This window comes from Martes martes, assembly GCF_963455335.1.
Source record: "Martes martes genome assembly, chromosome: 10".
Taxonomy (NCBI): domain Eukaryota; kingdom Metazoa; phylum Chordata; class Mammalia; order Carnivora; family Mustelidae; genus Martes; species Martes martes.
Window position 1 is genome coordinate 112,638,720 of NC_137898.1, and position 15,445 is coordinate 112,654,164.

Here is a 15,445-nt window from a genome sequence, read left to right on the forward strand (position 1 = left end):
CTACTTTCTCTTTTTTTCAATAAAATTTGAGATACACAGAATTAGACACAAAGGTCAACCTGCAACTTTCTTAAGACCTTCCAAGACCTTCAATCACCATTAAGAGGACCTTAAGTCATCTGCACTTGAGGTAAAAGACCCGTTTACTTCCTGCTCCTACTTGAAGCATCATCACGGACATTTTCACAGAATCGTGTTATCTCGGCTAAGTGACAGAGCTTGGTTTGCTCGCCCATCACCTTGCGCGTCGCTGAAGCTTGTTTAGCGACGAATTTTTGCCCAGTCGGGCCGAGTTCACCAGCCACACGCATCGGCCGTTTGCTGGCTCCAGCCACGTTACGGCTCAAAACAGTTCCGCGAGCCGCACGCGCGACGCCGGAGCCGGTCGCGGGGCGGCGGGAGCAGCGCTCGGCCGCGCGGCGCGCACTTACCCCGGTCGGTGTCGTACAGGAAGACGAAGCAGTTCCACTCGTAGTGGTCCAGCAGGCTCAGGAGCGCGCCCCGCAAGGACGGCCGCAGCTGCAGCACGAACTGGCTCTCGCCCTCCGTGGGGAAACTGGGCGTGATGAGGGAGATGTGTAAGGCGCTGCAGAATGAGGTCAAGGTATGCACCGACCTCTTATCATAGAGTCCGAAAATCGCAAAAACTCCTCTAGAATACTGGGAACAGACTGAAAGAAAAGAAAAAAACCACACAACTGTGAGCACTCTCCACCTGCTGACCTCCACATCAGCCGTCTGTGAGGCTACAAGAAGTCTGAGCCATGCGGACATCTGGGAATGTAACGTCAGGGAAGAGTAAAGCTGAAGTGTATGATTAACTCTGTCCTCAACGAAGGAGCCCTCGCGCGCGCACCCACAGCCCTGCACTGGCTGAGGTAACCCGGGGCCACAGGCGTCCTTCCTCAGAGAGCCGACCTGCACTTCCGGCGCAACATGGCGCCGCAGGAAGAGCCCGCGCTCGCCCCGCCCCTCGCGCCTACACCGGCCTGGACAAGCCGCTCCCCCGGGAGGAGAACCGAGGGCCGGGGAGCCGCGCCTGCCCGGAAGCCGGGGGAGCCCCAGGGAGAGGAGGACAGGGAGGAGGCGCTGACACGGGGAAGCCCCGGCTGTGCGAGCCCGGAGGGACCCGGAGCCGACCCGTGAGCCCCGCGGGGCGCGGACAGACGGCCGGGTGTGAAGGAGCAGCCGGCACAGAGAGGCCTCAGCCCTAGAACCCTGCCAAGCCGCGGGGGAGCTGCTGGAGCCTCTCCAGCTCCAGAGGCTGGCGAGCGCCACTGTTTACACTGGCGTCCACCTGGCGAGCGCCTGGTGCTGACGGGGACCGGGTTCCGGGCGCCGCGGCCGGCCTGCTGCCTCCGCGAGCCCTGGCTCTAGCCCCAGATGCCCTCGGGCACAGGAAAAAAACCCGCAGTTTAAAGGAGCAACCAGCATACAAACGACGCAGCCTTAGAGCTCCACTGAACGGCGGGGGAAGCTGCCGGAACACCCTGAGGCAGAGGCTGGCGAGTCCCACGCTTTCCGTTCCCCCTCCACCTCGAGCCCACAGAGCGGGGTCGGGGCAGCCCGGCTGGCCTGCGCCGCCGTGCGCCCCGCGCCCCCAGCCCACACCATTCTCAGGCGTCTCACCGACGAGGGCCCAGCGTGGCGCACGGCGGGGCAGCCCCAGGCAGCGGGATAAGGTGGAAGAGGCGCCCGGCACTCCTCGGGCTCCAGACCGCTGCGGGCGCGTGCTTCGGCCCCGGCGGCCCCCCCAGGGCACGCCCTACGCCGAGTTCCTGGAGGGGCAGGCCTTCCGCTTCACCGGCTTCAGCTTCTGCAGCCCCCCCCGGGGCACCCTCAGTGCAGGGAGCGGGGGACCACCGCAGCCAGGGCCCACTTCACCTGCAGCCATCCCACCGGGGACCCCCGACACCCAGAGTCGACACTGGGGTCAACCTTCCATGGGGTCACTCCTTCAACTTTAGGAAAGACAGTCGTTCGCCTAACTCACTGACACACACACACGAAGTCGAACAAAAGGAGAAGACAGAGGAATATGCTCCAAATGAAAGAACAAGAACTAAAATAAAACGGAGATAAACCATCTACCTAAATTCGTTACTTTGTGGCTTTTTTGTTTTTTGCAGTGGCAGCTGTCTTTTTTTTTTTTTTTTTTTTTTCCCCTCACAACCTTTGAGTTCTCTAGAACCACGTTTGAACACAAGTTAAGCTATCTGGAAAATCACTACTGGGGTGCCCTGGATACTTGGCGGAATTGTGACGAACTGTGCAGCTTATAGGTAGGCTATAAAGCGAAGACAAGACAATCTCAAAACCCAACAGAACCAAGTCCTCTTACAGTAAGAGAACCTGCGGTGAACAGGTGCACAGCCTCCTTCTGTCTTTCCTGTCTATGCTCCTAGTTGTTGCAAGGACAATGAGACAAATACATAAAGAGAAACAAACACACACAAACACCTCTTCTCGAGATTCTTTCCTAGCATCATTTTGATCCCTCCTTCAGCATGACTGAATCCTAGTCCAAACTTGGGTAATTTTTTCTAATTTACCTTTTAAAGGATACAGGCTTGCATTAAAAAAATACTTTTTCTGTTTAAGAAGGAAAGCATCACTGAATTCCAAATTCTTATAGTTTACCACATACAGTGAAAGGTCCCATTTTTCTTTGTCTTATACCGCTAGTTTAAAATGTCCTTAATTCTCTAAAATGTTGATGTTTTCTTATTTTGGTTACTACTTTTAATTGCTAAATTTATAAAGAAGCCGAGGATATTAGATAATCTGGAGGTATTAGGAGTAGTTCATTGTGATACAAAGAAATTAGATTTTGCTTTGTTGAAGCAATAATAGGCTCTTGGAAAAAAATTAATTATCCTAATAACATTTATACCCATATTCTACAATATCCGGGTTTTAGGAAATTATGAGGCATAATTAAATAAGATAAATTAATAAAACCTGGCAGTGTTTCTTCTGTTCTTGTTTATTATACCTCTGAAATTAGGGATAGAGTCTGAGCAATATAATTATAGCAGAAGTTACCAATTAACAGAAAATGGATGTGTCTGGTCTTTTGTAGACAATATGCTCTAAGAGATATTATATAAGTTCTGGAAAAAGTAACACCTTACTAAGGGACCAGCATCTATATTCAAATGAACAAGACTAGGATAGACTAGACTTTAAAATAGAAGGGAATGACTGCAAACTCAGCTAACCAGTTTAAATCCTAGTGCTTTTACTTGTTAGCCAGGTGACCTTAGGCTAAGTTATTTAATCTTAATTGTCTCAATTATAAATACATAATATGCCAAAGATTAAATAAGATAATGCATATAAAACAATGACCCTATACAGGAGATAATTAGTAAGTGGTAGGTTTTTTTTTTTTTTTGAAAGATTTTATTCACTTGAGAGAGAGACAGAGATAGGGAGAGAGAGCACAAGCAGGGAGTAGATGGAGAAGCAGGCTCCCCACTGAGCAGGAAGCCCAATGCGGGGCTCGATCCCACGGCCCTGAGTTCATGACCTGAGCCTAAGGCAGATGCTTAACTGACTGAGCCACCCAGGTGCCCTGTAAGTAGATTTTATAAAGAAAGTCCATGAAGGAAGAACATCCAATTCTAATTCTATGCTCGCCCAGGAACTACAATTTGATCACCTAAATAATCTGACCAACTGGAAGGCTTGTTTTGACAGTGTGACTGGCTGAAATTTTCTTTCAAGGTATAAGAAACAGCATGATGTACCATTTGGGTACCTGGGGTTTCAATTCAATTAATTTCTATAACTTAAGAGACCTTCTCCGATAAATCAAGTTGCTGGGTCAGCTGTTAACCTTGCGAAAGTTCCACCAAGGGTTTGGATGTATTTGTGTAAGTGCTGTACATTTAGTGTATAACTAGGAGTCCCTTGGCTCCCTTATAAAGTTTTCATATTGTCCTGTTCCCTTGATTTTCATGCAAGTTGAGGGCCCACTCTTAGTCAGCAAATAATCTGGTTCAAATAATTTTTGTTTCACTTTATTGAAAAAAGTTGAAGAGCTTCAGAACTCAAAACTAAGATACTGGCTTTCAGTTTGGTGCTGAGCATACACACAAATTTTAGTGGTTGTTCAAGAAACTGTTAAGCAAACAGCGGGCACCTGGGTGGCACAGTTAGTTGGGTGTCTGTGGCTTAAGGCTTCAGTCCTGGGATTGAGCCCCTTATTGGGCTCCGGGCTCAGCAGGGAGTCTGCTGGAGTTTCTCTCTCCTTCTCCCTCTGTCCCTCCCCCCAGGGTGAGCGCCCACTCTTTTTAAAATTAATAAATAAATCTTTAAAAAAGAAAAGAAAATGTAGCAAGTCATGTGCTTTAAGACAGTTATACATATACTGTATTATATGCATGTATAATTATAATATAACATACATAGTATAATTATGTAAATACTTAATTCTTTGTTATGGCATTTTTAAAACCATACCTTTGTCAAGTTTTGGTTCTCAAACTCCATTTCGGGGAACCCCACAAGTTTCCTAAGAGGACTTCATTAGCTTTGCAGGAGAACCTTTGATGAGACAGGAAAGGGTGGCACCCCTTTCCCCCAAAAGAGCCGAACAGCACTTCTGATTTCCTCTATTTCGAATACTGAGCTGCTACCAACATCAAATTTTATGTGCAAATAGTATTATGCTATTTAAGAAGGCCCAAAACAACTAATATACTCTATACAAAGTTCCTTGATTATTTTTTCTTTCCTACTGTGTTCTTTTCAATGTAATCATTATGACTTTCCACTACTCTGGTGCTTGCTATAGCATTTTAACTTAATTTATTCCACTTGTTCCTCAATAAACAGTATTTTCTGATATTTAATCATCTTCTGTCTGCTTTCTTCATTTGCATCATCATAAATATCCATCTAACTGCTCTTTTTCACAGCCATTTGTCATTCTCCGAATACACTTATTTAGAAACTGTAAAAAGTCTTAGACTAATAACTTTGCCTTTGGCTGTTATTTGTCACTCACATTTTAGTTTCCCTTTGCAAATGCCCAGGTTTAGTAGCATTCAGTTGATTATTATTTTTTTTTGGTCTGTTTAATCTAGAATTATATGCTTGGTAGGTGAGGGTTATTGGGTTTCCTATGTATGTGGATAGATGGTCAATCGAATGTTCAATATTATCTCTATATGATCCCTTAGATAGTATTTTATTTGATCAATAGATTCCAATTTTAAAAGATAATTACTTCCAGATTTAGTATTAGAATCTAGCTTTTGCAAACACTCAAATCAAAATTCACTTGATTATGTCTTATGACGTCTATTGTTGCTTAGTATACAGATAATTATTCAAACAATGGAACTTCCTGAACTATCTGTATGCATACACAAATTAATGAAAATAAAATAAGGTAACTATCAACGTGTTCAGAAATGCATACATAAGAGGGGAGCAAGCTGAATTTTAATGTAATGCTTAGTCACTAAATAGACGTGATGATATTAGATGGATACATATTTTGGGATACAAACACTAATCAGGATAAGACTTCCAAGGAAATAATCCAATCAAAATTTTAAGCACATATTCTATATTCTGCTTCACTAATGAGATCACTAAGATCAAGTTATTATGTAAATAAACACATAATATAAACACATCGTAATAATTCATTCATCTTTTACCTGATGGTGTCAATTAATTAGATCTGTCTTTTCATCAGGTAGTTACCCCATTCTGTTCCAGATGCCACACTCCAGATGCCAAGCCAAGTCAATTTGTCATATAATTTGTAATGATTTATAGCCCTCCATCACATGTAAATCAAACGACGTGGTCTTAGCTCAGTGTTTCTCAAGCCATGGGACATAAATCCAAGCGATATGCTGAATTTCACCCGACCACAGCTGCACGTGGAGGAAAAGCACAGGCCAGGGCTCCATCTGCTGCTCTCCCCTTTCTCCTGCCTCTGCAGCCTTCCTCTGCCCTATACGACTTCCGCAAATAAGCCCAGCTGTCCTTCATTTTATAAAACAACCTTCTACACCTACCGCTTCGTACCCTCCTACCCTTTTCCAGGCACTTTTATTGACAAGGCTTTCTACTTACACTGTTTTCCAACTCATTTGATTTGGCTCGTCTACTTCCCAGCCACCAGAACCACTCTCATTAAGTGTGCTGATAACCAACTACATCCTAAATCCAACATCCTGAATCTCCCATCTCACTGGAGTTCTCTGCTGGGTTTGGAACTTAAGACGTCTGCTGGGCTGCAAACCCAACCACTTCCTACTTCTACTACGCCACTCCAGGTACTTCTGTTAATAACCTAACCCTGTGAGGGTGCCTGCCAGATCAGTCATGGAGCATGGGACTCTCAACCTCAGGGTCATGAGTCCAAGCCCCAGGTTGGATGTGTAGCCTACAAAAAAACCCAAAACTAACCAACTAACTATCTATCTATCTATCTATCTATCTCCAGCCTTGTAGATATTTGAATTTGCATGATTAAGCTATCCATTTTTCAATGTAAACAGAACTGTTTCCCGGTTTGGGTAAACTGTATAAAGCAGTGTAAAAAGTGTTTATTGGTGTTTAATCAATCTGTAGTAGAAAGAATGTACTGCAAAAAAAAAAAAAAAAGGTAGATTAACCCTACCACTCATCATTTCATTCAACAAATGCTTATATACTGCCTAATTTATTCCAGCCACTGTGTTAAGCATTTCTAACAAAATACAATTAATACAGTGTTTTCCACTGAGAAGAGGTTCATATTCTAAGTAGCCAGATACAAATTGATACTTCAAGATAGTGAACACAGTAAGTGATAGGTAGAGGTTATGAAGAAGCACAGAGGAGTCCTTAGCTTAGCCCATAGGCCATAGGGCAGGTGGATTGAAGGAAATGTTACTTGTCTATGGAGGTTAGGTTTGAATAGTGGTTAAAGATACAGAAACCAACAAGTAGGTTGCCAATATTTCTATTTCTGATTAAAGATCATATTTAAACCACATCAGAGATAAATAATATCTAGAAATGTTAGCGAAACAAATATATGCCAGTTGCTTGGATATAAACATAGTGGTGGGAGGACAGAGTCACTATAAGGCATTTGGTTCTTAGGTACTTTAAAAAAGACAAAAACCTATCACCAAAACATCAAAATGCTATGCCCCGTGCAAACATGTACTACAGAGATCCTGTTATTGGATGTACCAATTTCTTTCTTTAAAATTTTTTGAATATTTTATTTATTTGCAGAGTCCCTGAAAGCTTGTGAACCAGAGGAGGGACAGAGGGAGAGGGAAAACCAGACTCCCCACTGAGCAAGGAGCCAAAGGCAGGACTCGATCCCAGGACCCTGAGATCATGACCTGAGCCAAAGGCCCAAATGCCCCTGGACATACCAACTTCTAAAAGATAATCCTAGAATATAAGTAAGAGTAAATTCCCAATAATAAATCTTTAGGTTCATAATCCTAGTAACAATTGGATTAGATACCAATAAGATGTGGTCTTCATTAACGATGTAATGCTAAATTTGTCTTCAAGGAAACATGACTACAGAGTGACATATATTTATCGTCTATCTGAGTGAGAGATAGAGACAGAGAGAGAGGATAGGACAAATATGAGCATGTTTACTGGTTGAGGAATGGAGCCATCAGAGAAGGAGAAAGGATTCAGAAGAGAAAGGGGTAATAATTAAAGAAGGTCCAGAAAGACAATGTATTGGGCCAAGGGCACATACAAAACTGGCCTTGAATGAGATGAGCAGGTGTAGGGAAGGTACTTCATTCCATGGAGTTCACAGATTAAAAGATAAGCTAAGATGTGTGTAGGCTGATAGTTTCCTACTTGCATCAATATGAGAGGCAAGGTTGCAACAGTAAGATTCCATAAAGCTGTCTAAAAGTGGCACATGTTACAAATAATTTCAGAGGGTAGGAGAGGAAACCAAGAGCATATAAAATATCTTACAAACTGCATGATAATAAGGAACCCTTCCTATTTTAGCCACAAAAATATCCAACCCAACACACACAACACAGCACGTGGGCCATGGTAAGTGCCCTGTAAAACCTTACTGAGTGAAATGATAAAACAAAGTGAAAGATTTAATGAATATTGACAGAAGACAAAATATGGAAATATGCACTAGAGGTGGCAACAATTTAGAAATTCATGACTTCCTTCAGGCACAGCATGAGACGAGTAACCAAAGGGAATAATAATGAGGAGTTTACAACATTCCTCCTTGAAGCAAAATCTTCTCTTGGCTTACCCAACAGCACACTTGCCTCCATTTCCTCTTATTTGAACGCTTGTTCTGTTTCCTGGCTTGCATTTCCCTGTCTGACCAATCTTTAAGTAATGAAAGAGCACTTCTTCCACACTCTCTTTAGATAATGTCATCTATTTCTAGGACTTCAAATATCATTCATGCACCAAGAATGCCCTTATTAATAACTTCAGCTTTGTTCTTTTTTATGAGTTCAGACCCAAACATCAATACTTGACATCTCTCCTTTGTTGTCTTTTTGGTAACTGAGACACAGCTGGGCCAAAACAGGACTCTATTTTTCTTCCAGAATCTTGTGTCTGTTTTCTCCCATCCAAATAAAAAGCAGGACCATCCATGAAAATATTATTGATTCTTACCTTCTTCCTACTCCACATTGAAAATCATGACAAATCTTGATGGTTTCCTCTCTAAAATACCTAAAATATATCAAAATCTACTCAATCTTCCTTATCCCTATTATGCTGTCACTGTCCTGCCCAGTCTACTAGTAAAGTCTCCAGACTGTACTTCCTGTTCCCAGTTTTATTCCTTCCTAATCATTGCCCACTCAGCAGAGAGTGTGGTAAGATGGCACTCCATCCCTACTTAAAGTTCCAGTGGCTTTTCATCCGATTTAACTAATTCCGTGTGGCCTTAAAAGCTCTAATGATTTTGTCTTCCCTAAACCCATCCACCATTGCCCCCCTCACCCACTAGACTAAGCCAGACTCTCCCTTTTTCTGTTACTTAAATACACCTTTTCATCCACTTTAGGGCCTTGGCTCTAACTGCTCTCTCTGGCCTGACTGTCCCTTGGCTGCACTTCCCACCATTCCTATCCCAGTGAAAATGTCAACTCCCTAACAGCCTCTCCCTGACTCCTCTAGGAAATGAGGTTCCCACAGCTCCAGTCACTCTCTTGCTCGTGACCTTATTTTATATTGTGCTTAGCCCTTACCACTATTTGAAATTACCTTACTTATTTGATGGCTTATTTACCTCTTTTCTTCAGGATGTCAGGAGTTCTGCAAGAAGAGGGAATCTGGCAGCCCATCCACTGAGGCAACCTCAGGCTCTGGAATGGGCAAATGGAAAGTGCTCCCTGAATGCTGGCAGAGTGAACGGAATCACGGTCTCTGGTAAAGGCAATGAGGACAGAAGAGAGACTGGGAGAGTGTGGAACGACTGGCCGATAACCACAAAAATCTACTTCCTTGTTGCTGAGTGGACTCTGGAAGCTAAGTCCCCCCACCCCACGGTCTAGGTAACTTACTTTTGGTCTCTAGGGGCATCCTCCCTTCCCTTTTGACTGGACATCCGCTCACCATTTGTTTTTTGTTTAAAAGATTATTTATTTATTTATTTATTTATTTGGCACAGAGAGAAAAAATAGTGAGAGGGGGAACATAAGCAGGGGGAGTAGGAGAGGAAGAAGCAAGCCTACTGCTGAACAGGGAGCCTGATGCAGAGCTTGATCCCAGGACCCTGGGATCACGACCTGAGCCAAAGGCAGATGCTTAATGACTGAGCCACACAGCTACCCCTCACCATTTGTTTTTAATTAAAGCTTAGTTCCTGAAAACTGCCCGCTATTATGACATAGACATTTCATGATTCCTTATAAGGAAAATAATTATAATCTTAACTACACATTAATTTTTTTAAACAATTTAACATTTGGGTAATGAGACAGTTCTGTCACCATTGACAAAATCATCTATATTTTATGCTTTCATCATGGTGATGTTCTATTATCATTTCTATACACTTAATTCTGACTTGGCGAGGCGAGGAGTCCCTCCAGCACAGGGGAGCCTGAGCTGTGTGTGAAATGCTTCCTCGCCTGGCCCTCTCCTGTCCTGGTACTGTTGTCACCCTGTGTCTACCTAATTTCTACCTTTTTTTTTTTTTTTTTAAGAATCCTGCCAATTATCTTTCTTCAAAAAGACATCTTGTCACACATCTGGATTTTTAAAATAATGTCTCTTAAAATGCCAACAGTCTATTGGAAAACCTTACAAAGTCAGGACATACTAGTTAAGCATCTTCCCTCTTTCTCTGATTATTTGATATGAAAATGATGAACTCCTCATATCTGGGTTTGAAAAGGCTCAATCAGATGGTGGATAGAGCATGCTGGGCCCAGAATTCATTAATTTATGCCCTTAAGGCATTATCATAGATTATTAATATGTAAAAGCTAATTTTCTTAGACTTGTAAGTGGTGGTTAGCTACAGTACATAAAGTTACTGAAGCTAATCACTATAAATGACAAGTTGAAATGCAAATACCACAAAAATATTTCACTTTAATTCTATCATGATTAAGTACTTCCACTTTCTCAGATGTCTTCTCTGAAGATGCTTCTGGACAATGCCGTCAAAGACCACAATGAGATATAATCACTTGCACAGCCCTCACATGCTCCCCCTTCAGCTTTGTGACATCTCAGCTAGAAAGCATATTTCAATTCTAAATTAAACTAATTGAGAGCTCAGTAAAAATATACAGGCTTGTTTGCACATTTCTTTCCAGAGTCAGGCCATCATAATGGAAACACATGGCTCATTTTGCTTCCAAGGCCTATAAAGGAATAAGCAGAAGGCTATTTGCAACACTCAGCACAAGAAGCAAGGCTCTATTCTGTGTAAAACTGGCTGTCCTAGCAGTAATCTGGGTGCTGTGAAGATCATATGATTCTTTTATACTCCTAATATATAACCATAAGGACTCCAACAAGTAAGTCTTTAGAAGGAAAGAAGTTGAGAGGAGAGGAAGAAACCAATTCCAAAGGGCACCTAAATCCTAACAGGTGTGTTTGGTTCTTCAGTTGTCAACTTCCAGCCATAGAGAAGACTGCGGGGGGCCAAGACACCCGTGATATACTGTTCGGTATTGAAGGATTTGGAACATAGTTTCACCTCTAAGTGGCTCCTCAATGGAAACGTTTGCTTCGTCATCTGTATTTTATACTATATAACTGAGAGGCATAATTGCAGCAGAGTTTTTTGTATGCTCGAGAAACTTCTTCAAGGGTCTAAATAATATGTTGAAAGCTTTTCTTCATCAGAGGAGACAGAGCTGTCTTCCTGAAAATCATTTCAATACATCATGGATGTGGATAACCTCAATTAAAAATGGAACGGAATAATATCTGACAGCTATTGGAGTGGGGTTCAGAAACAACTGTTCTCATGAGTATGGTGCTTCCCCAGTAGAATAACTGGAGTGTCATTCCTTGCTCTGGGTGCAGAATTTTGACATGTGTTTCATGCCTGTCTCTACTTCCAGGACATAATGGCAAGGACTGACCACTTCTCTCATCCTGCTTTTCCATCTCCGGCATTCAGCATAACGCTTGGCACAGAGTTGGTGGTCAATAAATATTTGCTGAATAAATAGCTAAATGAATAGAGGCAAAGTGGGGTTGTGTGTGAAAGGTATTCGAGATCTGTGAAGCTATTTGGCCTAATCTTTTAAGTGGAACGAACAGCCATCGAAAGCAAATCTAACATGTAAAATTGTGTTTTGATAAAAGAAAACACTGCCCCGTTGTATTTAAGATGGGACAATTTAGCAAAGAGAATTTACATTCAACTTCCTTGGAAGTCACTTATACACTGGTAATGGGACTCCCTGCTCTGTGCTTTAGGCTAAAGCTCCACACCCAGCATTCTAGTGCCACATCCAGAGCACGGAGAAGACATCCGGGGAGCTAGCTGGGCAAGGGGATGGGAAGAAAACCCAACAACTAGTGAGTATCTACTGTGTGTCTGGTTCTGCCGTAGTCATTTTGTATGCACGACCTCACTCAAACTTCACGGCAGGCCTATAAGGTAGGTATTATTCTCCCCATTTTTCTTTTTCATTGTTGAAAGTGAAATTTGGTGAAGTTATGCAACTTGTTTAAGTTTATACATCTAAGCAGGGAAAGGGCAATTTTTAGCCCAGGTCTGATTCCAAAGTTCATTCTACTCTACCCCTTGAAGGAAAATGACTGGTTAGAAATTTCTTCTGTCTTGCTCTGCTGAGGACGTTTGGGCCATTACACCTTGATTGCTAGTGGAAAAGGCAATATAAGAATACGTATACTTCATGGAAATCGGAGGTCTTAAAGGATTATGGAAAATTGCGTTCTCTTAAAAAGCCACCTCTTAAAGCAAACCAAACTTCAGCTGTCATTTAAAAAGGACAAATACACATATAACTCAGACAAATAAGATTATAGTATCCAATGCTTCTTATGCCTTTTTTGGGGGGTGGGTAATTTTTTGGGGGGTGGGTGCCTTTCTAAAATGCACTGCATAAAATCTTGGGAGAGAATTTACAGGTAACCATGACTAGATGGAAATACTGAACAACTGCATGGTGTAGTTTCTGTGTATATAAAAATAGATACTATTTTTATAGTATCTATAGTGTATATAGATCTATAGATCTATAGTATATATCTCACAACATATAATTAAACCAGCTGTTTTATGATTTTTTACTAATGCCTGACTTCTGGTTGTAATTTTATATTCTAGAATGGGGAAGCCTTTATGTTGTGACATAGTATTTTGTCTATATCCAAATTTCAAAAAACAATTGTCAGATCTTGGGGCCACACATGAAGAAGGAAAACACGAAAATAGAAATAATGAACCACTCTGGCTACTTTGTCAAGGTTACATTTTTAAGCTTTTTGAATGCTCAGAATTTTTTCAGAGATTTCATAGTTAAATACACCCTGGTTTATAAATCCCTTTACTTCATCCTTCTAAATTATTAGGGCATTATAGAACAGAATGATGTCTGATAAAAATACTATTTCATTCCCTATGCTGTTAAACCATGATTCACTATTCAAAGAACACTATTAATAATTGTTCTGACTGCGTGTGTGTGTGTGTGTGTGAGAGAGAGAGAGAGATGAAAACAGAAAACACTTTTGGGTTTTGAGAAATAATAGAATATGACTTGGTGCAACAATAATCACTATAATCACAGTCCTTTTAAAAGCATTAAAACTTGAGTACATGTTTCCCTGCTTTTACATTAAAATAGCATTTTTTCCTATTAACTTTTCTTAGAATAGTTAAAATCTCTTATGACCAAAAAAACCAGATTTTATATTAGAACACAGACTTTTGGAAAAAAATTGAAAATTATGTACATCTGTTTCTTAGCAAATAAAATGAAGAGCTTATTCACTCTATCCAAGGGAAAGGCAATTATGCAATATAAAGTTTTGTTATACATATAAAGTAATTAATGCCAAGTGTTGAAGAGATCGTTGGGGGAAGTCATCAAGAGGATGTGACCAATGGTTGACCCATGAGCTGGTCCTGGGGGAGATCAGAGATTCCTCACCCCCTCCCTGTCCTTGGAATATCTGTTCCACTTGCCATCCCTGCTCCCTGAAGCTGCCCCAAGAACATGACCTTGAGACAGTGATGTGATGTCGAGAGCATCTGAACAGTATATGTGACTGAACCCGCTACAGAAACCTTTAAGATTCTGGAAGGCTGGTGGGACTATCTGTTTATCTGTGGACACCCAAGACAAGCCTCGAAGGTACGTTCCCTTGCTCATTAACCCTGCCACCCACCAATCTGGAATGGTCTCCCCTTTTCTTTTCTTTCTTCTTCTTTTTTTTTTTCCCCCCTTGTATTATTTCTTTTGTTCCTTTAAAAAAATTTATTATTGAAGTCTGCCCCTTTTTTTCTGTCTCTCCCTGCCCTCCATGTCCAAGGGCGGGCTGCAGATGACACCCAAGAGGCTCCCAGGGGGTCTAAAAACCAACAGAGATCAACGGACAGAGACACCATGGATTTCCTAGATTATGGAATTTCACGGCTGTCTATCGAGGTAGAATATCTCATTTTACAGAGGAGGAAAGTGAATCCTCAAGGTACACGGTCACTGCCCAAGGCCTTGAGATACTAAGTAAAGCAGACCTCCTTGGCTTAGACAGAAAGTAAAGATAAAAAGCCCATTCAAATGAGAGGAAAAACACAACAGTAAGATCCTACCTATAAATTAATAGAGGTTTAAAAATTTATAGAGCAAGGATGCGATCTGTGAGCAAGGAAAGAATATGCTATCCCGTGTGCCAGCAGCATTTCAACTGTATTTCATGAAATCGTTGTGCTCAGCGAGATGACAAATACTTCTGCAGACTTTCATTACGGGTCTGAGCACATTTTAATTGCTCAAATATTTAATCAGTAGTGCTTTCATGCTATATAAACTGTTCTCCTTTTTCCTCTAACGATTAAGACAAATGAGTTGTTTATGTCATCTAGTCACTTACAGGCAGATAAACATACAAGCCACTGTCCACTATGTATTGCAACTTAGGCAGATTTTTGTTTTGCAACTTGGTTTTTCTCTTTCTTTTTTATATAATACTCACAAACATTATGGGATAAAGTTTCTATGGATTTAATCTAAAAGCTAGTTGTTTTGAATACTATTTTGTGTTTGAGTAGCTATGTATTAAGTCAGCATATTAATTACTCATTTGTATAGTGTGTTTCAGGTCCTTTGTTAAAAGCTAAGTAAAATATATTCCACAACTTAGGGAATATGCAAATTAGAACTTTATGTGATAGCATTTAACCCCACCAAGGCTAGAATATTTATTTCAACAATATTGAGCATTGACTCTGAGCTGGGCAATGTGCTAAGTGGTGGGGGCATCCCAGTAAAGAATTCACATATGACCTCTACTCTTACATTGAACAAATGATGACAAGTGGAATAAATGCTTTTAAAAGTGGGGGAGGAGTAAGGATGCTCTGAGGATATGTGTTCAGTTGGAGTGTTAACTAGGAGTACAGCACTCACAAGTAGGGAAACACATTTTCAGATACAATAGCTGGAAACTTACAAAGAGATATAAAGAAACTGAAGATGACTTTGTTTGGTGCCTAGAGAGGGCAGGGATATGGCGAGTGAGTGATGAGGCTGAAAAGGAAGTAGAGAGCCAGGTCTTAGAGAACAACGTAACCAGAGTATGGATTTGGGACTTCATTCTAAGGCGGATGGGACGCCACCTTCCTGTACTGAAGCATACAGGGAGAATAATCTAATCTGTGATTTTAGAAGGCTAGCTGCTGTGTGGGCTAGGAATAGATCCTGGTGAACTTGAGAACCAGTATCGTAGTAAGGCAGGGAAA

General features: G+C 41.6%; 1 protein-coding gene across 2 annotated transcripts in view; it reads right to left on the reverse strand.

Annotated features, from left to right (window-relative positions):
• Nucleotides 1-15,445, reverse strand: part of GRIA4 (glutamate ionotropic receptor AMPA type subunit 4) — a 376,802-nt gene that overhangs the window by 237,999 nt on the left and 123,358 nt on the right. For both annotated transcript variants that reach the window (XM_080817704.1, XM_080817705.1), the window contains exon 4: nucleotides 432-671. In XM_080817704.1, coding sequence (XP_080673830.1) covers nucleotides 432-671 — 240 coding nt within the window. The remainder of the gene's footprint in view (nucleotides 1-431; nucleotides 672-15,445) is intronic.